Raw genomic sequence first — 25,853 nt, forward strand, 5'->3', positions numbered from 1 at the left:
AATTATCACCATCTGCTGTCATCCAATAAAGGTGTGCTGAGCTTCCCTTGTAAAATATAGTATGCAAGACTCAAAGGGATGATAAAGAAACCACCTAATAAAAAAGCTAGTAACACCCAGAGCATTATCATGGTATCTAATCTGCCTCAAAGCAACATAAAGTAGTTAATTATTTAACCAGAGTTTTGTTAATTAAAAGACTGCTGGTCTGTCAAGCACACTAATGGCCAGCTTTGAAAGAACTGCAGACATGACTGCGAGCTTTGCTGTATTGCTTTAGTAGCGGAATCCACTGTCCCGTGAATTAGACACAGTGTCAGTAGAACTAATAGTCTTAACACTCAAGTGAATCTGATGAGTTTTTCCCAGCAAGCAGATAATGAGCAGAGAAAATAATCCCCTTATAAAAACCTTTCAAGCACTCCTTTTACAACTGCAAAGTGCCAACTGCAAAGACTTGTAGAATCAACATGGTCATATGTAAAGTATTTACAATGTTGAGTAGTATTAAGAGTTGGATCCTATGATTTGGTTTGGGATATTGATTTTTCCACTCGTCTTTTGTTTTTCCTTTCCAGACGTCATTACTTCCGGTGATCGGCAGACCAAAAGAGGCACACATGCAGCCTTTACGCAATTAGTGGTGCTTTCAGTGTCAGGAAGATGCCTAATTATATATGCCTTAGGCTGGCCACAATAAAAGGCCGCCCAAAATTTAAAGTTTTATCAAAAAGTACAATATATCTTGATTTGTTCATTCATTCATTCATTCATTCATTCATTTTCTACCGCTTTTCCTCACAAAGGTCGTGGGGGTGCTGGAGCCTATCCCAGCTGTCGTCGGGCGAGAGGCGGGGTACACCCTGGACTGATCGCCAGCCAATCACAGGGCCAATATAGACAAACAACCATTCACACTCACATTCATACCTATGGACAATTTGGAGTCGCTAATTAACCTAGCATGTTTTTGGAATGTGGGAGGAAACCGGAGTACCCGGAGAAAACCCACACATACCCATTGAGAATATTTGGGATAGTCTGGATCACAGTTTTCTTTGGCATTTTGGAGTTTCTGCCTATATCCAGCAACTTTGCACAGCCCTTGAATAGGAGTGGACCTAATGCACAACCTGATCAACCTTGGTCAAACCAAATACTGGCTAGTTTTCTGACAGTCCTGAACCCATGACAGTAAAACGACAAAAAAAATTTTGGGGGGGGGGCTTTTATTGTGGCCAGTCAGTGCAATAATCATGTTTTCTAATTAGCATCTTGACATGCCACATATGTGATGGTGGATGGAGCAAGGGTGAAGAACCACTAACAGGTTTGTGAACAATATTTGATAATAATATGCCCTTTGTGTGTATATAAAAACTATATACAGTAGATCTTTCAGTTCAGTTTATGATGTATGAGAGCAAAAACTAAAGTTCTGTATGTTTTTGTTGAGTGAAGACTGCATATACCGCATATCTATATGTAAAGCTGTCAGTGTGTACTTTTATGTCTGTATAAATCATACTTAATTTGTGAAAATGACAACAATGAGTTGTTCTGTTGTTTACATAACATCAGTTTATACCAGTGAGGTATAAAAGCACAGCAATATTCCATGCATGAAGCATCTTCATAAAAGTCCTAATTGCTCTCTGTGGGAGGATTAAAAAAAATCACTTGTTCACTGTTAAGCTGAATACTTAATAGTTAAAGGCCAAACAAAATAAATGTAGACTACTGTGCTGAAAGTTTTTTTTAGCAAGAAGATTAAAGTTTGTGACATACCTCAAAGCGTGGTAAAAGTCCCATATAATTGTTGCCAAATAGTCCATAACCCTATAAACCTGCATATTTATATGGTATGCATGGATTGTGGATCAAACTGAGAGGCATTTTAGTATTTGGTTTCTTTATATACGTAGCTATGCATTACCATGTGTGCATATGCAAGTATAACAAATATGGAGTGGCTGTCTCAAGGCAATACAAGACTCACTGCTTGATTCCCTAAAAATGTCATCCAATACTTCTCTACAAGATAGGAGAAATATGATCTCAGGGAAGAACTAAATCCGAAACACTTATATGCTAGGACTACGTTAAAAAGCCATAGCATTTCAGTATGTGGAATCAAACTATGGAATGGATTGAGTAAGACCCTCAAACAATGCACAACGATGAGCCAATTCAAGAAACAATACAAGCAGTTGATGTTTGCTAAATACAAGGATGAAGAGTCTTGAACCAGTCATGATGTGCTATACATATCACTATATTGACACTTACTATGGTACCCATTATGTCATTGGATGGTCATATCACCTCAAACTTTGGTACGATGTACATTATTAAAAAAAAAAAAAACTGTATTATGGAAAGCAGGAAGTGAACAAATTAAACAGTTATCGATTGTAAAAGTAAACTGTATTATGGAAAGCAGGAAGTGAACAAATGAAACAGTTACTGATTGTAAAAGTAAACTGTATTATGGAAAGCAGGAAGTGAACAAATGAAACACTTACTGATTGTAAAATTAAACTGTATTATGGAAAGCAGGAAGTGAACAAATGAAACAGTTACCGATTGTAAAAGTAAAATGTATTATGGAAAGCAGGAAGTGAACAAATGAAACAGTTACTGATTGTAAAAGTAAACTGTATTATAGAAAGCAGGAAGTGAACAAATGTAACAGTTACCGATTGTAAAAGTACCAGATGGAGGGGTAGGATTTAATAAGCTGTGCTTCTTCCTACTCCTTTTGGACATGTGGAACTGTGAACTGATTATGTGATGCATTCAATTGTAATCTGATGCATGTTCAAATGAAATAAAATTACCATTACCATTACCATATTTGCTACTGGAATCATTGAACCAAATTGTTCGCATATGCACAGCGGCAAGCCAGACACATTTGCTATGTATGAATCAGAAATAAAGAAGCACAGACATTGCAACATGGAAACATCTAAGATACAGAAAAGGGAAACTTCCTTCTATTAATTTGTAGCATGAGCAGCATGTGTGGCAGCTACACACCCAACTGCTCTATGCTGTGTGTCTGTATTCTGTATTTTTTGACAGTTTCAACGTCCCCCGTTGCTTCACACCTGAACTCTGCCAAGGGTCAGCACCAAACAGCACCCCCCTTCCCCAATCAGCATGTACTAGCTCTGACTTATTCACCCCTTAAACCAGTGCAGGCGATGTTTCCCAGTCGGTTCTGCCACTCATGGAGGTCTCCAGTGAGAAAGAATGACTGACAGGTTGGAAGTTAAGAGCAAGCGAGATGGAGAAGGAAATACATTAGTTTCTCCAACAGCCCTGCGGTATTGTAGGAAATCTCGTAATGATCACTCTTCATCCATCCATTCATCGTTTCTACTCATTCTATCGATTATTGGAATCAGACATTTACATATACCGATCATAGAAATGAATGCCAAGTTAATTTTGAGTTATAGGAACCACTCTTTTTTCAATGATTATGATCTATAGGCCAAACATTCAAATCTTGGCCAAAGAGATTTATGATAGTGTTTATTAAAATATGTTTTCCTATTTCTGAATAGCATAGGCTTATGAAGAAGTAGCCAACATAACGAGCATGCAAGAACCGATGTAGTGTTCAAATTGTAATATAAATAATCATCAGCCCAAGACTGCGGATTCAAACATCATCGGTTCAAACAATTACGTCCAAGTCACCACTTTGCTAAGGTTAGGAACCAAGACCCAAACTTCACCCCCATATTGAAGGAAAGTGGTTAGTTCAATGGAATCATGAAGATAAAATGACTACCTATAAATTATTTTAATCCAACACAAATTGGACAGCTCGATTCCTGAAACTTGGGAACATTTGGGCATTCTATGCATGTATGCACATCCAGGAATTTTCTCATAACTCTGTTAGGATCAGACTTTAAATGATCTGTCAAAAAAGGAAACAGCCTATTTAACGGTACACCCAGGTGTAGCACCTTTATGGTAATATGGGGGATAGAAAGTAGAGAGGAGCAATGCTGTTGCTCTGAATACCAAGTGTGTTTGGGAGCTGCAACAAACAAACAAGATGACCTTGATGTTTGAAAGGTCAGACCATATGCTTGGACGCGGGAAGTATATGTGATGTTCCTTTCCAAGTCGAGGCAGAAATTTCAGTAATGCCAAGGTGTTTCTTTGAACCCGGTGCAAAAACCGATTCATACAACAGTGGACACAATTAAAAAGGAGAGACATTATGGTAATGAAGGCACTGAGCTTGTAGGGTCAACGTTGTTATGCATGTTAAGCTGCAACTCAGGGATTCTGCGTCGCTAAGATTAATTGAAAGCGGCATACCTTAATAAGGTGCAGAATTATCTCACCTGATTAGTCGTACTGTATCTTTAAAGAATAAGTCTAATGAGGAAGAGTCATAATGTGCAGAATATTAACCGTACTTGTCTCAATCGCTCGACTGTCGCAACCATTCTCCATCGTATTGTATTCAAAATTCACAATTCATTATTTCAAAAGCAAAACTCAACAGTCCTGTCTACACGTAGTCAGGACTCGTGTTACATTCACAGCTTCAGAGTGTCGGGAATCACCAAACTCTTTAAATCTTAGATGCATAAGTGGGTCAAAAATGACCCGGTCAGGTTGTTTTCTTGAAATATCTTCGTATTGAAAATTTTTCATCATTTCATATTCTAGGTATTCCTAAAAAAAACATGATTTTAATATCATGGCATTCACATGTTTAACTTATCTTTTATAAATTTTAAGAAATTTTTGTTTTTGTGTTGCTACCCCAACCTTCCATAAGTGGGTCAAAAATGACCCGGTCAGGTTGTTTTCTTGAAATATCTTCGTAATTAAAATTTTTCATCAATTCATATTCTAGCTATTCCTCAAAAAACATATTTTTAATATCATATCATGCACATTTTTAACTTACCTTTTATAAATTTTAAGAAATTTTTGTTTTTGTGTTACGGCCCCAACCTTCCATAAGTGAGTCAAAAATGACCCGGTCAGGTTGTTTTCTTGAAATATCTTCGGAATGAAAATTTTTCATCATTTCATATTCCAGGTATTCCTAAATAAAACATGTTTTAATATCATGCCATTCACATTTTTAACTTATCTTTTATACATTTTAAGAAATTTTTGTTTTTGTGTTACTACCCCAAACTTCCATAAGTGGGTCAAAAATGACCCGGTCAGGTTGTTTTCTTGAAATATCTTCGTAATGAAAATTTTTCATCATTTCATATTCCAGGTATTCCTCAAAAAACATGTTTTTGCTATCATACCATTCAGATTTTTAACTTACCTTTTATCAATTTTAAGAAATTTTTGTTTTTGTGTTATAACCCCAACCTTCCATAAGTGAGTCAAAAATGACCCGGTCAGGTTGTTTTCTTGAAATATCTTCGTAATGAAAATTTTTCATCATTTCATATTCTAGGCATTCCTAAATAAAACATGTTTTTAATATCATGGCATTCACATTTTTAACTTATCTTTTATAAATTTTAAGAAATTTTTGTTTTTGTGTTGCTACCCCAAGTGGGTCAAAAATGACCCGGTCAGGTTGTTTTCCTGAAATATCTTCGTAATGAAAATTTTTCATCATTTCATATTCCAGGTATTCCTAAAAAAACATGTTTTTAATATCATACCAATCACATTTTTATCTTACCTTTTATACATTTTAAGAAATTTTTGTTTTTGTGTTACTACCCCAACCTTCCATAAGTGGGTAAAAAATGGTTGTTTTCTTGAAATATATTCGTAATGAAAATTTTTCATCATTTCATATTCCATGTATTGTATGCCATTCACATTTTTAACTTACCTTTTATATATTTTAAGAACCTGAAGTGAAGTGGGTCAAAAAAATGCACTGAGTATTCTAGTATGGGTCATTTTTGACCCACTTATGGAAGACTGTGGGGTTCAGTCACTTGTGCATCTAAGGGTTAACATGACACGTAACTGCCAGATCGCTACCATATCCTGCCGCATGAAAGCAACAGATCTTTCCAGATTCCTTTAACAACTTAACATAAGAGGTAACGAGGGCAGCATACCTTAATGCTGCCATATATACAGTACTCCTCGCTTAATGAAGTCCATGGGTTGAATTAGCAGCTCAGTACTTAAGTACCCCAAACTGTAAATACAGCCCACAGATGCAGCCATTAATCAAACCTGCACGGAACCTTTCTCCGTGTCAATAGGCATTAGCTGCTGACTGATTGCCATTTGTCTAATTAATCAATCCCCACCTTCAAACTCATACACCATTAATTCACTGATGAGCAGGGTCACAGCAGAGTCCTCACATAAATCCATCTTCTGTCACCTGACTCAAAAATAACTCTCAGCCTCGTTTGCCAGTTGAGCACAAAATAGAAAATAGTCGCAGTAGCATAATATATTTTAAATGCACATTATTTTGTAGTGAACAGAGATGTAACTTTGTGGACCTTCTTTTGAAAGCCAATAAGTTCACTGAGCTTTTTTGCGCCGTGTTAAGATACAGTTATTACACACAAGTCTCAAGTTGGAAACAGTATTGATTAGGTCACAGGTCCGACAATACTCGCTTAAACCAACACCCACTCCCTGATGTACAGTAAATGCAGTAAATCATAGCTTGGCAAGAACAAGTTTTTTTTTGATGGAATCAAATTGATGGAATCAGTCTTCCTTGTTCTTCCAGTTTGTCTTTGTAGGTAATTCACTTTTTTCAATAATGTAGTGTTAGAAAAAGCTCTCTGAAACTGAACCTGCAGAGCCATCCTGAACTTCATTCATTCATTTTCTACCGCTTATCCTCACGAGGGTAGCGGGGGGTGCTGGAGCCTATCCCAGCTGTCTTCAGGCGAGAGGCGGGGTACACCCTGGACTGGTCACCAGCCAATCACAGGGCACATATAGACAAACAACCATTCACACTCACATTCATACCTATGGACCTGTGGAATTGAACTCGGGTCTCCTAGCCGTGAGGCTAACCACTCCCAATTATTCATTCATTCATTTTCTACCGCATTTCCTCACAAGGGTCGCGGGGGTGCTGGAGCCTATCCCAGCTGTCTTCGGACGAGAAGCGGGGTACACCCTGGACTGGTCGCCAGCCAATCACAGGGCACATATAGACAAACAACCATTCACACTCACATTCATACCTATGGACAATTTGGAGTCGCCAATTAACCTAGCATGTTTTTGGAATGTGGGAGGAAACCGGATGGCAAAGGGTGGGATTGAACTCAGGTCTCCTAGCTGTGATGTCTGCACGCTAACCACTGGACCGCCGTGCAGCCCATCCCAAACTTCATCATCTGAAACTTAACACAAAAATACAACATTCTAAAAACATTTAGAGGTCAGAAAAGTGGAAATCTAATCTAATCTACAATTGAATGTGATGAGCTTAACATTGATATATATTCATATACATATTATAATGTATATATGTGGCTTATAGTAATTCAGGATATCGGACTGCTACCACATCCAGTCCTCCCCACTACATCAAGTCAAAAAAATCCACATCCCAGTAGTCCTCCCGGGATTAAAAAAAGAAGGACTTTTTCCACTTCTGCCCTCCTTTTAACCACTCAAAGTCATTCTTCTTAATGTTATTCCAGGTCCGTGGGTTGATGTTTTTGGCTGAATTCCCAGATAAGAGTGTGGTATAAAAGAACCACGGCTGCACGGTTTATTGCAGGCAGCATGCTCTGATCAGACAGGTTTCAGTGACAAGAAACCCTTTCACATTTGGGACTCACAACTTGGGCACCAAGGGTTTCCACCAACGTCCCTGAGGATGACTGGGAAGTAAGCCTTCCAAGTCTATTTTCTCTTACATGAAAAAATATCGGCGTACCAAGGCTGCAAGCTGTTTTTTTTTAAAATACACATAGCCATCACACAATAAAATGCTTCCAGGTGTACACGGCATCCATATACAATGTTTCCTGTATGGTATAAAAGCTGTACTGAAAAGTAAGCTATTTCTATTGTTAATACTCACTGTCATGAAGCCGTCCAATAGACCAGAGTCAGGTTTAGGGGGAGCCTGCAGTCGTTCCATGGACCATTTCTCAATGATGGATGCCACCTGGCTGTTCTCAGTGTTGAGAATCCTAAAGCCAGTCATATTTACACCACTGTATCGGTACGGTTCCACATCAAGCGCAAATAGATCCTGAGATGAGAAGAGAATAATTGTGTACAATTTAAGACCAATCAAATAGCATGTTCAACTAACTTTGACATGAGAAAAAAAATCTTCCGATTGCGTGTGCATGGTATCTGCGTATGTTACCATGGGGAAACATTATCATTATTATTGACAAGGTCACTTGTGCAACTTTGTAAGGTCAGAAGAGCTCACTGGTTCTCAATTATTTTTCGTCATGCCACCTCTAAAGGACAAAACTGTTTTCACGCCCTCCCCGATTTGAAATACTCTTGAGAAACTGATAATATCTCTTTATTTATCTGTACTGTACAGAATAAACTCCAAACTGAAACTAATAAAAAGCTGTGAAGAATAAATTGAATATATGTACTCAAAGGTCAAACTGTATGTCGAGTACAATACATTTGTACATGTTGGCAGGTCAGCACGAACATTGAATCCCCTCCCAGTCTTTAATGTCGCCCATGACTTCTTTTTGTTGAACTCTGTTGTTGTAACAAGTAAAATAAGATTGAAATTTTTAAGAGTTTATAAGCGGTGTAATAATTTGGGGCTTCCTTTCCTGGAAAAAGAGGCAAAATGGCTCCTTTGATGGTAAAGGTCCCCACCCCCTGTTCTATAATATAAAAGAAAAGAGTAAAAGAAAGGAGTTTTTCTCTTTCCGAATGACCTTTCCGAAAGCAATGGTATACATGGAAAGGAATATTCCAATCGCGTGTCTACATGCGCCGCTATAATCAACCAGAATAGTCAATGGGGCATGCCCAGTAAAGCGTAAACACCAACATCACGTGATACCGACTTCCTCGAGTTTTTCTTTCACTTGTTGGAATAACTCCGTATTGCCAGTTTTTCCTTCGTACAGTCTTGAAATTTAGTTTGAATCAAAAACGAACTTTCCACAGCAGTCCAGTGCCGATTGCTCGCCTCCATTTTTTTAAATCGAAGAACGTCTGAAGCTGCGTGTTACGTCATATCTCAGCATTCGCTGAAAGAACGCACCCGGGAACAGGAAAAGATAAAGTTCAATCTTGCTAATATTTTATAATTCAGCTCGGCACTTGTTTTATATAGATATGTATTTTCTTTATTAATAAAACTGGACTTGTGAATGGCGTATAGAAGGGTTTAGATTTTGTTTCACAGATGGCGCTAATGCACACGAAAGCTGCTTGCCAACCGCCAATAAACAACAGAAGAAGAAAAACACCACGAAGAAGAACTTTCCAATTGAGCGGGTACAAGATACCTCAATCGGATTGGGGAAAGGAATATTCCACCCCTGTGAATCCGATTATATATTCATTCGGATTGGCACTTTTCTTTCGGAATGAGGTGTATACAAAGGTTACATTCTTTCCGTTTCAGCAAATAACCCGAATGGAATTGGAATATTTGGGTCCATGTATACGTGGCTAGTGAGACTCTTAATATTTATAAATCCCAGTGAATAAAATGAATTATGAGTTGAATACATCGGAGCGCTTGTCTGTGGTGATACAGGAAAATCAACAGAATGATGACTGTATGATAAGCTTTCAAAAGAGCAGGATAATGAAGAAACAAAGGCAAGATGTTCTTCATAGACTACAATGACATGAGAAAAACATTTCAAATTAATTCATTGGAGAGCAGATGTTGTGTCAAAGAAGAACATAAGACTGACATACTGTTTTGTTTTGGTATGAAACAAATCTCCGTGTAGGCACAGAATGTTCTACTTACCAGTGTTGTAAAGATATAATGATAATATTCTGTCATCATTCCCATAGCCAGACCCTAAGAGAGTAGAGGACAGACAAAGAGTGAGGACAATATATATATTTGTGTATGAGTGCATACAAAATTTGGGCACAGATACAGTAAACCTCGGATATATCGGAAATTCGCTCACAACGGACAGATAAAAAACAACCAATTTTTCTGTAATGCATTTCCAATAAAAATTCATTGCATATATCGGATTTTTATAACGGATTTCGCCTATTTCGGACAAAATCTTCAGTCCCGTTCCAATGCATTTCCATTAAATTTCCCTCGCATATATCGGATGGCCGCATCGTGGCGCTCCGATTCGCCGAATCGTGACAGGCCGCTATACGACGTCATTTGCAGCGTTTGCAGCGTTGCCTGCGCGTCCAGGTACATTGGAAACATAGTCAAGGAAGTGCCTTTTTATAACGGATACAATCCGATTTACGCGTATATCGGATATAAATCCGATATATGCGTAAAACGGACATTTTCCGGTATACGCATATAAGGGATTTCGCTTATATCGGACAAAACCAGTGGGAACAATTGAATCTGATATATCCGAGGTTTACTGTATTCACACATAAATTCATCTGATTGTGTAATTAATTGGTATAATACCAGGAAATTAGAAAAAGCAGATATTCTACTTGGAAAAAAATCTACATTTCTGCTAAATTAAGACATAAACTGAGCTATTTTTAGCAAATATGCAGATGTAGGTGTAACAGATGTCAAATGATGTGCAAAAAAGGATGTTGCAGTATCGTCCACACGTACCACACCTGGACATGGACACACTTCATATAACAGCATAGATTATGTGCATGATTCATATAAATACACTTTGCTGGCCAAAGACCTTCGATGAAACACTGACGCAATCGTCGAGGTTGTAAAAAGACCAAAGAGAATACTAAGAGCAGCAAGACTTGAAATAAAATTTAAGGCTTCTCCTTAAAGGGGAAATAGAATTTTACACTCTGAGTCAAATGGAGGGGGCCGTGCACAGTGTCATGCCCCTGAGCAGTTGTTGAGTAGGAGGCACTGCAGGCGATGGTGTAGTCAGGAGCATTGAAGGTATGACATTTGTGGAGCAGGTGGTTCTGGTAGAGTGGAGGTGTGAAATGTAACTGATAAAGCTGCTGGTAAGCCACACGGTTACAAGACACAGGTGTTTGAGAGCTGGATTGCATGCGTTGCCATTCGGGTGAAAGGACTGATGGTCTCCTACAAACATGTTTTTTTTTTTGAAGGGACGAAGTAGCACTTGAGAGGTGGAACCTAACTGAAGAGCAGCTCATCCAGGCTTGCAGGATGAGATGTAGGCTTGATGGCTTTTGAATGAGACAGTTAAACTCTGAAATTGTGGTAATGTACAATGTATGATCTACCCAATGGGCAACAACGAATAAAAGTTGATGGCAGGGAAGGGAACATTAGGAACAATCCTAATGTGCCATTCAATAAAACAGTCCGACTTTGTTCTTATAAAGGACACTAAACTCATCACTCAGCAACTTAACACTCAAAAAGTGTACCAGCAAAATACAAAAAAGTACCAATATGAGTTTAAAAATAAAGGAAATTATAGTAAAAATTCCCATAATGCATTGCATTACAAGCAATGTTTTTTCCCGGGGAGCTGCAATGATGTCAGTCTCCCTTTGGGCTCCTTTGGCTCCCTCTGGTGGACAGAGTCAGCATTGCAGTGCCATTTATCAATCTATCCATTTTCTATGCTGCATGTTTTCTGACTGGTGCCACATTGTACACTAACTGAAAAATATACGTTGTAAACCAAAAAACACGCTAACCAAGGTTCCGCTGTATAGCTACAGTCGTCCCTCATTTATCATGGCGAAGTGATTAAAGACCCGACCTGGAAGTTTGGTTCAATATTAATAAACAGAATATTTTCATCGCACTGCTTCTGTAAACGGATAATGAATATATTCAATGCAGAGTTTTTAGCGAGAAAAAATTGCATGGCAAAGATGGATCTAGACGCAAACTCCCAATTAATCACATGTCACTTGCACCCCTCACACTATAGTCGTGAAATTTGGATAGTGACTAAAACAATGAGATCACAGAAGGAACAATCACTTTCTGTCAGCACTCACCCTTGAAAACTTACAAAAGCAATTTATCTTTAAAAGCACCTTGGAGATGAGATTTTAAAGTAGAATCACCTTGTTCAGTATAATTCCATTATCATTCAGGCTGTGTGAATGTGTGTGCTGGCCAGACGCCAATCCATTCAGACTGTGTGGTACTGTAATCTGGTGTCAGGGTCCTGCCTGCCATGCTAAAACTCACAAAAATCAATATAAATCACAGATTAGGATTGTATGGAGAATGATTCAATAGTGAGGGTGGCTGATAATGGCTGCTCGTGTCTGGTGGCGAACCTTGAGAAAAGTCCGGCTTTTCAGTGCTCGCTCGCTTGCTATCAATATTTGAATTAACAACATGCCTGTTGTAACCTTTTGCTTGTACTGATGTAAGACAAGGCTGAAGAAAGAACGGAAATGTCTCATACATCGAAATCACGCATGCATTATGAATCAAACTTCATCAGGCAGATCAAGAGCCGCCGTGAAACTTTAGATACTTATAGTCGTGGCCAGAAATACTGACATTTGAAAGACCAATATATTCACTATCTCGACTCCGGACATGTCCGAACCATCTCAGTCTGGCCGCTCTGACTTTATCTCCAAGGCCTCTAACATGTAATGTCACTCTGATGTACTTGTTCCTGATCCTATCCATCCTGGTCACTCCCACTGAGAACCTCAGCATCCTCATCTTTGCTAACTCCAGTTCTGCTTCCTGTCTTTTCCTCAGTGGCACTATCTCCAGACCAAACATGGCTGGTCTCACCACAGTTTTGTATACCTTTCGTTTCACTTTATTTGAAACTCTTCTATGTTTTAAAGATGATTTTAGGAAGGGATGTTAGCCTTCTTGTCTGGAAACCACTTTGAATTACCTTGTGTACGAATTGTAAATAAAAACTTTAAATCATATATTATAAATATTTCTCCGGGTACTCCGGTTTCCTCCCACATTCCAAAAACATGCTAGGTTAATTGGCAACTCCAAATTGTCTCTCCCTCGTAAGGATAAGCGGTAGAAAATGAATGAATGAATGAATGAATGAGTTCCGGGCTGCACGGCGGAGGAGTGGTTAGTGCGCACACCCACGGCTAGGAGACCAGGGTTCAATTCCACCCTCGGCCATCTCTGTGTGGAGTTTGCATGTTCTCCCTGTGCATGCGTGGGTTTTACGGTTTCTTCCCACATTCCAAAAACATGCTAGGTTAATTAGCGACTCCAAATTGTCCATACGTATGAATGTGAGTGTGAATGGTTGTTTGTCTTCATGTGCCCTGTGATTGGCTGGCGACCAGTCCAGGTTGTACTTATCAGCACCTCAAAAAAAGAATTTGCGACAGTGGGTGGGTTTTGTCCACCTCCCGGACCAGAAAAATTATAAATAATTTCCTTGCCATTAAAAATTCAGTGAACCTTGGTTAGTGTTTGCCTTCTGTTTTTCAGTTTACGTAAAAAATGTCTGCCACAATTTTCACGAGAATTGCTGTGCATTGTCTGGTTAACGTATAATATGGTGCTCGTCTTATTGTCTTGTTTATATACTGCTCAGTGCTCTCAGTGCATCTGTGTTCTTTATGTATTTAGGAAGCTTGCCGCTACCAGGAAGCACAAACCAGCAGTCATTGCATTATTGCGTTATTACAATGTTAAAAAAATATATTTTTGAAACCAAACGGTAGTACAATTTTAAATCAGGATTTCATAATCGATAGACAGCGGTCTTCACGTCTCGTTTCGTTTGGCAAGGTGTCGCTAATGGGCGAGGAAGCAAGGTAAATTATCGGTGTGTTGTGCAATGAGAAAAATCAGAGCAGGACAGTCTTTCATTACTTTCCATTAGCAGGGTTTCTCTCAGACATTGTTAATGAAAAGAGTCCTTGAGCTTCCCCAGCAATTTAACACTCAGGCGCTGATTAAAACCCCTGGGAGAGTGACAGTGCGCTGGAGGTGAATCATGTTGTCTTTAATATTTGATCAGTCCTGCAAGCAGGGAAATTATGAACATTTGCTAATTGAGAGACTCATCATATGTCTTTCCTCTTATGGGAAACGCTTTTGAGACTTACTTATTTGTTGTGATTTTTCACAGAAAAATACTTTCTTCCACCTTTCAATGTCCCATGTTTGGTTCTCTGGTGCAATTTCGTGACATTTAAATATGTTTTTTTGTTGCAGATGCCATCTGATAGATATTTGACTGCACTCAGCATCAGTAACAACCTTCATTTGGGCTCAGGATCATTTTGTGTCTTGACGGACAGGCAATTGGATCCGTGCCGGTGACAATTTTTGGGTATCACTTGACAGTTTAAAGTTAAAAGACATATTGAAACCCTCAGCACCACTTACATATGAAATGATGTATTGGTTGCATACCTGCTTTAGGATTCCAGCAGCCATTTCATGTCCGCAGTCAAAGATAATGTGGAACTCCTTTCCTCTTTTCATTTCCTTCAACAATGGTTTAGCATCCTTGGTCTCTGCAGGAAGTTGCCGGATCTTTAATCGAATGTTGTACCTTGACGGGGCCTTTATGAGTTCTTGCAGTCGAATCAGACCTTGAAATTAAAACAAAAAAAAAACACAAAAATACATTTGTACATTGTATTCTGAATTGTTGCCATTTGAAGTGAATAATAATGGTAATAATGATAAAGATTATAACAATAATGATAATGATAATAATAACAATATTAAAACGATAATAATAACAGGAGAGAACAAGACTGTGGCATGAACATGATTATATCTTTTATAAGCTTTTGCTTCAGCCTACTCCTTTTGGGCTTGTGATCAGATACAAGTATACAAATACAAATGTAAATAATGGAAAGTTATATTTTGATTGATGTAAGAAATGCACTGTAATGTTTCATATATTTGCCCAAATAAAAATAAAAAAAAAAAAAGTTAAGAAAATACAGTGTCTACAGTTCTGGAAATGGTAGTTCTTATTTTTCCTCATCACAAACCAGAGTACTACTCATTAAGCTTGCAGCCGCCGTGTTGCCAGATGTACAATCACTGCGTTACTGTCACTCACTTTAGTAGAGATGATCACTTCATCGTTATGTTGTGCAGTAGATGCAACATTACAGCTAGTTTCATGTGACAAGTAAACAAGAAGAAGAAGAAGAAGAACATCCATTTTAAGGTGGCCCTCCCGTATTGATGGAGTCTAAAGTACAAGCCCCTGCTCCAAGATCCATATTTAACCCAGCATGAATATTTTATCCCGTCTAAGCGTTTATTAGAGGGCTGTCTGGGAGTCTCCTGAGTGTAAAACAGATTGGTCTGCTCTATGATAAATATCCTTGCAAGGGAATGGCCCAACAAGCCTCCGTATGGACTGATATGCTCCTTATAAGATATTAGCCGGCCCAGATGGCCAATGATAAAAAATAATTGAATTAGTCACAGTCCTAAAGGTTCCCAGAGCCAAGGTTAAACATGACCCTTGAAACAGTGTGTGAATTTTAGTGTTCATACTGCTGGAGATTGGAAATTCTTCACAATGCAATAAAGGCTGCAAGAACCACTTAAATATGCTTAAGTTAAATATATTTGGAGGCTAAATGTTAAAGGCGAACTGCACTTTTTTTGGAATTTTGCCCATCATTCACAATCTTTATGTGAAAAGTGAACACATATAAACAAGTTAATGGGAAGTACGCATTTTGACGCTAAAGCCCTCACAAAAAAAAACTCCAAAAATGACAACAATGGTCGATTTACATGACAAAATAATACTTTGACATAGTTCCTTGAGTCTCACTGGTAAAAGTCAATTCATTAGTTCAGTTCAGGTGTTTGAAACCATTAAAGTTACATTAAACAGATGTTATTATATCTAAATATAAATTAAAAAACAACTAAATGAGAAAAATCACATTTGCGTTATGGAGTTCATGCCACAAAATACCCGTTTCCTCCTCCTCTGCATGGGTGATGTACACACATTGGTGATGGAAGCGATTCCTCGAAACAGAAAAAAAAATCGAATAATCGTTGCAGCCCTAATTCTGAGGTTTTCCATTGATTTCGATTTTGTATTTCTAGTCACGATTCTATAGTTAACAAGTGGAATCAGTCCAATTTACCATCTCAGTATAATAAATCAGGAAAACCTATTTAATCTAATGAGTGCAATGAACAAAGAGGTAAGCTACTGCATGTGGAATAGCCGAAGTCCAAAACAAGTATGAGTTTATGACCAAAGGTGAAAGTCAGTTTATTAAAGTAAAGTAAAGACGCAGGATAAATGCATGTAATAAAACAAGGGCACTTAGTTGTTCTAAGGCCAAACAATAATGCCAGTGGAAAGTATTCCCTACACAACCCATAACAAAGTCTCATATTAGAAATGCTGGTTTTGAAGTGTACTATTCCAAACAACAAAAAGTTAAAATCAGAGTTTACATGCAATAATCATGTTAATGATTTTTTTTATTGTGTGCACTAGTGATTTATTTTGGATTTTCACAAATCAAGATAAGTTGCACGGCGATCGTGTGGTTAGCGCGCAGACCTCACAGCTAAGAGACCCGGGTTCAATTCCACCATCTATGTGTGGAGTTTGCATGTTCTCCCCGTGCATGTGTGGGTTTTCTCCGGGTACTCCGGTTTCCTCCCACATTCCAAAAACATGCTAGGTTAATTTTACGACTCCAAATTGTCCATAGGTATGAATGTGAGTGTGAATGGTTGTTTGTCTATATGTGCCCTGTGAATGGCTGGCCACCAGTCCAGGGTGTACCCCGCCTCTCGCCTGAAGACAGCTGGGATAGGCTCCAGCACCCCCTGCAACCCTCATGAGGATAAGCAGTAGAAAATGAATGAATGAATGAACAAATCAAGATCAAAGGATAAAATAATTCCTTAAACAAGACTAATTCGCAGAACAATGGTGGGCAGCTGCAAGAAACTGTCCGCAGTGAAGCTACTTTTAAATCGGCATAGAAAAATCAAAATTGGCAAACGCAACATAAATTTGTAGCTGCCCACATGGACAATACAGATGCCATTTTGGACAAACTTTAATGTAAAAACAAGTCAAAGAGTAAGTGTGACTTTGTCTACAGTGAGATGCTCTGGATCCTCCGCCATTTCCTTCACAGATACCTATATTCATTGTTTAGTCTATATGTGGCCTGTTCACGCTCGTCTCCATGACAACTGCTGTGTTATCACAATAACATCCTGTGGACTGAAGCACACACATGCATATATGCTGCATGCACACCCTCTTCCATCCAACGTGGCTATAAACCGATTATCCGTTACGGATATGGAAACAAGTACAGCTGTTCATTATTTGTATCTGTTCAGGAAATCAGGCTGCACGGTGGCCTAGTGGTTAGTGCACAGGCCACACAGTTAGGAAACCGGAGTTCAATTCCACCCTCGACCATCTCTGTGTGGAGTTTGCATGTTTTCCCTGTGCATGCGTGGGTTTTCTCCGGGTACTCCGGTTTCCTCCCACATTCCAAAAACATGCTAGGTTAATTGGTGACTCCAAATTGTCCATAGGTATGAATGTGAGTGTGAATGGTTGTTTGTCTATGCCCTGTGATTGGCTGGCGACCAGTCCAGGGTGTACCCCGCCTGAGGACAGCTGGGATAGGCTCCAGCATCCCCGTGACCCTTGTGTGGATGAAAGGTGTTAGCATGCTAATGTTAACATAAACGTTAGACTAATATTTGTGGCGTGAATCACAAAACGGTGTACCCCGCATCTCGCCCGAAGACAGCTGGGATAGGCTCCAGCATCCCCGCGGCCCTTGTGTGGATGAAAGGTGTTAGCATGCTAATGTTAGCATAAATCTTAGACTAATATTTGTGGCGTGAATCACAAAACGGTGTACCCCGCATCTCGCCCGAAGACTGCTGGGATAGGCTCCAGCACCCCCGCGACCTTTGTGAGTATAAGCGATAGAAAATAGCAGGTCACCCATTGCTATCATTTGTGCTACCTTGACTGTAATGCTGGCATTGCACTTCCACACATACACAGTTTCCATTTCAGATTTAAGCTACGCCCATTTCCGGATAAACCTCAGTTTAAATTTTATAACCGTCTATTCCGAGTACGGATACGGATACAGATTTAGATGGGTGAACAGATACAGGAACAGATAGTGGAGTACGTGCTCATCCCTATAAATGAGTTTTGTCATTTATGTGGCCTTGCCGACCATTGTATTGCCACCCATGAGACGTTGTTAAGTAACGTTCTGTTCATAAATTCTGGTCAATGACAAGCTGACCACAGTGTTTTACACCAATATTGGCTTTCTTTGCGAGGAAACAATTACTCACCAAAACACACCGTAGCACAAAGACAAAGCTGTCAGTGTTAGTGTAAATACGTATGGAACAAATCCGTTCTTTCCCCCGGCCGGCGCTATGGTACCATAGTCTGTTCTCCCTTATGGCCTCATCAAGTCTCTGCATTCCAGGGAGTTGTAAGGATGTCATGCCTGGCTTGCGGAGCTATAACACATGCTGCTGCCATCTAGCTTTTTGCCGTTTCAATGTTGAGCCATTAGATGTGTCCCGTTGTTGTTATTGATTTGATTGTTTGCTCCCTGCTTGGTGGAAAAAGAGTTCATCAAGAAACTGTTCCCCGAACACTTTTCAATTCCCTTCCCAAAAAGATGGTATTGCTCACAACATCAGGCTTTTTGTATGTATCCTTTTGAATGAACTGGTCCATTAGGAAATACAATATGCTCTCTACATTGAAATAAACAAATGTTGAACTAAGAAAGAAATATTTAAGTTCTGGCTGCACGGTGGTCGAGTGGTTAGCGCGCAGGCCTCACAGCTAGGAGACCCGAGTTCAATTTCACCCTGTGTCGAGTTTGTATGTTCTCAGAAAAACATGCTAAGTTAATTGGCGACTCCGAATTGTCCATAGGTATGAATGTGAGTGTGAATGGTTTGTTGTCTATATGTGCCCTGTGATTGGCTGGCGACCAGTCCAGGGTGTAGCCCGCCTTTCGCCCGAAGACAGCTGGGATAGGCTCCAGCACCCAACGCGACCCTCATGAGGATTAGCTGTAGAAAATTTATGTTTAAGGTCTTTGTGGGTCTGTTTAACTGAAAATCTATCAAGTTGAAAATTTAAGAAAATGTCCTGATTTTCATTGTTTTTCACCGAGCCATTAAATTCAACGACTGACTTCACGCACTGTTCCCAAAGTCACGATGTAGCAGCGAGATCAACTACCACCACATTACTAGGACTACTATGAGTTATTTATGTAATTCAATAGTGTTTCTCGCCTGATTTGTCAAAATGCTGGCACTTGCAACTTTATTGGGCTCCATTTTAGGTTATCAAGGTGAGAAACACAAATGAATTCAAGAAATAACTCATGGCAAAACAAGAAGGTGGTGATGGTTGCTCTCGCGGCAACATTTGAGAACAGTCCTGTCTTCATTGAAGGTAAAGGTCACCTTAAATGTTAATAGATTTGTTGTCTTTCTGGAATTGATTAATTTGATTTACATTATTTCTTATGGAAATAATTGATTTGGTTAGCATCTGTTTTGGTTAGAGTCAGTCAGGAAAAAAAGCCTAATGTTAGCCAAAATTCCCCTGTATATCCAAATTAACAGAACACTAATGAATAACGTACAAATGACATTATTTTTGGTATGAACTATTTTATCGATCACTGCAGCCATATCATTTTAATGGCGGTACAGTTTTGACTAAACTTCAAGTACAATTTCGTATGTAATTACAGTTACAAACAAAACTCAGTTTAGCTTTACTTTGTTAATCAGAACAAGAATGTTCAATTAGGCAAAAGCCAATGTGTTTGTTGGATGGAGCACTAGGAGGCCTGGCAGCTTGTCCTCAGGCTGGCACCCACACTGACCCTCGGCATATGTTACATGTACGATTGGCAGCCCAATGACCTGGACTGCAATAATGAAAAGGTTTGTACAAGACCTGCTTCCTAGAGAGATATCAGGATGAAGTACAATCTGTAACAATATGATCAATCATAAACCTTATCAAAAAAACTCACCGGTGCTGTCGTCATAAACAACCGTGACTGTCTTCCATTTGAAGAAGTGCACCAAGTCGAGGATTGCTCTGCTGAGGGATGAGAAGTCTGGATATAGGCTGACGTAGAAGACATCTTTGTTGTCTGAAACCTGGTGCTTCCACTTAGTCTGGATGTGGGGGACCCCCAATGCATTACAGATGGACTGGACAGCATTGGCCGAAGAACTGTGAGAAGGGCCAAAGATAGCTGCCACTCCTAGTGAAAGCTGGTCACAGGCTGGAGGGGAAAGCATACTAGTAATGATGACCGAGAACAATGGACTTGATTCACCGACATGTTCTGAAGAATTGTTCTTAGATCGGTTCTGAAGGAACACATTGTGTGAGCAGTCAGTTCTTAAAGTTCTTAGATTTGATTTACCAATTAACCACAATAAACACATTATGACGGCATAGGCTTCAGAATGATCTGAACACAGAATACCTTTCCTGGAGGCCTCAAAGCTGTCGTAGATGTTTATCCTTTGGATGTCGTATGTAAGAGTAGTGTTTGGCAGTAGAGTTCTGTTCCTGTTGATTGTATTTAAAGCAAATTTAAAGGCAAGTTCCTCAGCACCCGATGGACCGCTTTCGATGGACTCGAATATTCCTCCTGTCAAAGACAGAAGCAAGCACAGTTACAATTGACAACGCGGAATCTTCTAGCAGGGCAAGGTTAATGATGAGTAAATGAGTGAAGTCACACACAAAGTCACGTGCACTGTACACACAAACGAGGTCGTAGATTAAAATGTAATTAGTCGTTGTTTAATTTGCACAGGTATAAGTATGTTTACTCCTTTAGTCCATATTTTTTTGGTAGGTCCGCACCAAGCAGAGTATCAACATCCATCTCGATTCCTTAATGGGAGAGTAAAATTGCAATACTGTCATATGAGAGAAATATCAATGTCAGTTTATTTGAATTGACAAATGTGTAAATATGTAATACACTAACTCGCAAAAACAAGCACACTCCTCACATTGCATCAACCATTTTATTAAATTATCCCAAAGGACAATATTGTACAAAACGTGGATATATAACGTAGAGTTGTCAGTGTACAGCTTGTATAGCAGTATAGATTTACTGTTGTCGGAAAATAACTCAACACACAGCCATTATTGTTGAAGTAGCTGGCATAAAATGTCAGTACTCCACTGTAGGGAACTTTGATATAACATAGAGTTGTCAGTGTATGTCTTGTATAGCCGTATAGATTTACTGACCTCTGAAAATAACTCAACACACAGCCATTATTGTTGAAGTAGCTGGCAATAGAAAGTCAATGCATACATGTGGTACCCAAAGTGTTAATATTTAGTGTGGGCATCGTGGAATGTGAATTTCTTTCCTAAATAATACACAGGATTGAGTGGTACGCCACTTTCTACTCCTATCCCAGCGGTCTTCGGGCAAGAAGCGGGGTACACCCTGGACTGGTCGCCAGCCAATCACAGGGCACATATAGACAAACAACCATTCACACTCACATTCATACCTAGCATTCACCTGGCAATGTGGGAGGAAACCGGAGTAAACCCACGCATGCACGGGGGAGAACAAGCAAACTCCACACAGAGATGGCCGAGGGTGGAATTGAACCCTGGTCTCCTAGCTGTGAGGTCTGCGCGCTAACCACTTGACCACTGTGCTGCCATGTAGAAAAATTAACTAAGAAAATTATTAAAGTTTAGACGTGTTGGTACTAAAAACTAATACCTATAAGTCTGGCAGGTCACTTACACACATACACAGTACACATACAGCTGGTTAATAAACAATAAATACGACAACGTCTCATCAATCCGTAAGATCTGCTCATTTTTAACCACGCCCACTTTCAGTTTATGCACCGCCCATTTGAAGTTCAGATACGGATACAGATAATTTAGACCAGACATGAGTGTAAAATGTACAGCAACCTTCATTGATGGAGACATATATGTTTGTATTTATCATACAAAAAAAGAGTGTCTCTTTGTTATTATACCCTTATGAAAAGAAAATATATTTATCAATATATTACTTTAAATATATTGTATTATATTATAATATATTATTTTTCCATTACATTTTCCAATACATTATATATTATAAATGCATGGAATAATATATTTTTGTACATATATTATACAATATATTATATATCCATGTAATATATGGCAATATATTGCAGAATATACAAATGATTGCCGCTTTCAATATATTGAAATATATTAAATCCAAATATATAATATATGAGTTTATACATCCCGAATTATATGCAATTTTATATATGTAAAAATATAGTCCTTTTTTGGTCTTGATCGCAAGATATTTTTTATATGTATCAATATATACACATATATGATCTATGCATATATTGCAATATATTGGAAAATATAAACACAAGATTTCCTAATACATTGCATTATATTTGCCAATATACTGCAATATTTTTTTTCCATAAGGGTAGTGTGTAGTTCTAGTTTGTCATACTAGGTCTTGGATATACAGAGGCCCAATCCTATTATCCAGTCATTTCAACAAAAAGAACTTGAGCTTCTATCTTCAATGAGACAGCACTCAGACACCTCTGCCAAGGCATCACATTGTTTCTCCACAGCCCCATTTAAAAAAAAAGGGATTGCCACAATGCCAAATTGCTTGGCTGCAAATTGCTCAATGTAATTGTTTAGCTTAAAAAGCTAAGTGGTTTCTTTGGTCAACCAGGTAACACATGCCACAAGAGTGTGCTGAGGTATCTGCAGTATTCAGGTATCTACAGAATATCTACAGTACACATCACTGCAATTACCCAAGATGTATAGAGAAAGAAGAAGAAGACTACAATTACCCTCCCTCTGCAAACACAAATGATGTTCCCATGAGACGTTACATTATTCAGCCATTGATCCATTCATTGTCTTTGGTGTGAATGATGCCTATTGTAGAAGAGACACATATAGAAAAAGGTAATGTTTACTGATTTTGGATATCGATTGCGTTCACCAGGATCAATAATCCTAATTGAACACTTCCTTCAGTAACCATTCATTCGCTGTTCATTTACTGTTTAAATTAAGCAAGATAGCCAAACAGTCATGTGCAAATTAGTATGGATGTTCCGATCGGGGTTTCTTGAGCATCAGCCTATACCAAGTCCGGATCCGATACTTCCATGATACATTAAAAAGAAGAAGAAACACATCCAAAATTACCCTTATTTTTATTTTATTCACCTAAATTATTCGAAAGACCATGATTTAATATGTTTTGGGTAAATTGTGCTGCACTGATCATGTTTGGCTTTGACTATTGTTTGGTCCCACTGTGTTTGGTGTTCAGTGAAGGCACCGCAGTAGTTTGCTGTTGAAACGTATTGTTTATGACTTCTCGGCATGAATGCATAAAGGTGAGGTTTTTATTCCATTATGAGAGCTTTGTGAGACATATTGTACACTTTTTGTTTAGTGTAAATGTTGTGTTCAAGGCTGCACGGCGATTGAGTGGTTAGCGAGCAGACCTCACAACTAGAAGACCAGGGTTCAATTCCACCCTCGGCCAACTCTGTGTGGAGTTTGCATGTTCTCCCCGTGCATGCGTGGGTTTTTTCCGGGTACTCCGGTTTTCTCCCACATTCCAAAAACATGCTAGGTTAATTGACCACTCCAAATTGTCCATAGGTATGAATGTGAGTGTGAATGGTTGTTTGTCTATATGTGCCCTGTGATTGGCTGGCGACCAGTCCAGGGTGTACCCCGCCTCTCGCCCGAAGACAGCTGGGATAGGCTCCAGCACCCCCCGCGACCCTCGTGAGGAAAAGCGGTAGAAAATGCTAACATTAGCATTCAGGCTAACTATATACATATATAAGGTCAGGCAAAATAATGATCTGACACATTTGTAGGTTAAATAAAAGGCAAATAAAGTAAAGAAACAAAAAAGCGTTTTGATTTTCAAAAAGTACATATAATGCCATGTTTCATGACATTTTAAAAATTAAATCAGTTCTGGCAGTGCGAGGTTGGCCAGTTGATTTTTGTTTCAATGCAGAACCAGTAGCTTTGTTTTGACGTTTCAACGAAACGAAACGAAACGAAACAAAAAACAAAGGCGTTATATGTACTTTTTGAAAATAAAACCACTTTTTTGTTTCTTTACTTTATTCCCCTTTTATTTAACCTACAAATGTGTCATATTATTTTGCCTTGACCCTGTATATCCAAGTTCTGATCGGGACATAACCTCTGATTCCGAACGAGTCTGAAACCACGGGATCAAACCCAATACCCAATCACGAGACAACGTAGCATCTGTGCCGATATGACAGAGCGCTTGAATAATCTGTGCTTTTGAATTACACTTGTTTAGATGATCATAACAGTTCAGTTGAGCCACAAATCACACCAATAACCACTGCATTGAATCGACACCTCTCTTAAACAGATCCCATAAAAACTAAACTACTAGGATTTATTACACTATTAATGTATAATGCATGACATGCGTAGGAGTAATACATTGGGAAATGAGTGCATATTATGGATGATACAAAAGACACAAAAGTGCTATCAATCATTTACAAATTAAGGACATTTCAAATTCCTTGAGGATATTTATGGGATTCATTGTATCCCATGGAATAATATTGTATTACTCATGCACTACTGAAATTGTGTTTGTGTTCTGTGCAGCTTTTTAAACTAAATAGGCCTGCATGGCTTTACATTCTTAACACCATGACCGTGTCAACATAAACAGCAGGATTCAAACAATCCGGTCCCCAAGCAATGTCCTAAGGGACGGAGCCACTTCTGCCAGTTAAAGGAAAATCACTATCGTCTCTGGGAATAAGCAAAACAAATAAATATTAACTTTCAGGGAACTCTACTGCACGAACATGATAGACTGTTTAAGTAAAAAAAAACACAGTAATGGCTCCAGTGTAAATCTACTAAAGTGTGAAAGTGTGTTTAACTCATGGGCCCCCACAGCGACTACAGCCCTCCAGTGAATACTCCTGGCAGTGAGCAGATGAATGGACAAAGATAAGGCCTGAGAAAATGGAGGTGGAGTGCTTGGGTTTTTAGATCAATGTACTCTGACTGGCCTGCAATTCAATCAATCAAGCCCTTAGGGAGCAGTAGAGAGCATCTGTGAGAGATTGAAGTGTTTTGTTTGGGTTAGCCCTATGGCCTGGCCCTACTGACTTGGTGTCAGTCAACGGGAGCTCAGGCCCCCACGCTTCCACGCTTTATTTACTTCAACTACCAACACTCTGCTGCAAAGGTAATGCAGGTAGCATCTATCACAACTGCTTACTCTTGAACAGATTCGGTCTTATCGTGGTTTCCTTACGGTGATTTCACCTGTTGACTTCCAACTCCTCTTTTCCTCAGGGTTTATGTTAAGCAGCGATACCACTGACTGTAGCAAAATACTGGCAAGTTGCATATGCTTTAATTTGTATTCATCTCATGGGAGATCCCTATTTTGCATGCCATAAAGACTTTGAAGAATTTAATAATCATCACTTAGATGGTATGCGCTAAAATTGTAACGCTGTAACCGGCTGTGGCTGCATCACTTCTTTTCAAAATCTCTTTCAAAATCCATCCCTGTTTTCTACATCTGTCTCTCTCACATATATTTACTATTTCTCCTCTGGACATGTCCGAACCATCTCAGTCTGGCCTCTCTGACTTTATCTCCAA

The 25,853-nt window shown here is 39.0% G+C and overlaps 1 protein-coding gene across 4 annotated transcripts in view; it reads right to left on the bottom strand.

Annotated features, from left to right (window-relative positions):
* Positions 1-25,853, bottom strand: part of grik2 (glutamate receptor, ionotropic, kainate 2) — a 134,550-nt gene that overhangs the window by 71,790 nt on the left and 36,907 nt on the right. For all 4 annotated transcript variants that reach the window (XM_058052758.1, XM_058052761.1, XM_058052759.1 and 1 more), the window contains exons 3-7: positions 20,599-20,766; positions 20,134-20,391; positions 14,468-14,649; positions 9,938-9,991; positions 8,042-8,215 (exon numbers count right to left, since the gene is read on the bottom strand). In XM_058052758.1, coding sequence (XP_057908741.1) covers positions 8,042-8,215; positions 9,938-9,991; positions 14,468-14,649; positions 20,134-20,391; positions 20,599-20,766 — 836 coding nt within the window. The remainder of the gene's footprint in view (positions 1-8,041; positions 8,216-9,937; positions 9,992-14,467; positions 14,650-20,133; positions 20,392-20,598; positions 20,767-25,853) is intronic.

Source organism: Doryrhamphus excisus, chromosome 17, assembly GCF_030265055.1.
Source record: "Doryrhamphus excisus isolate RoL2022-K1 chromosome 17, RoL_Dexc_1.0, whole genome shotgun sequence".
NCBI lineage: Eukaryota > Metazoa > Chordata > Actinopteri > Syngnathiformes > Syngnathidae > Doryrhamphus > Doryrhamphus excisus.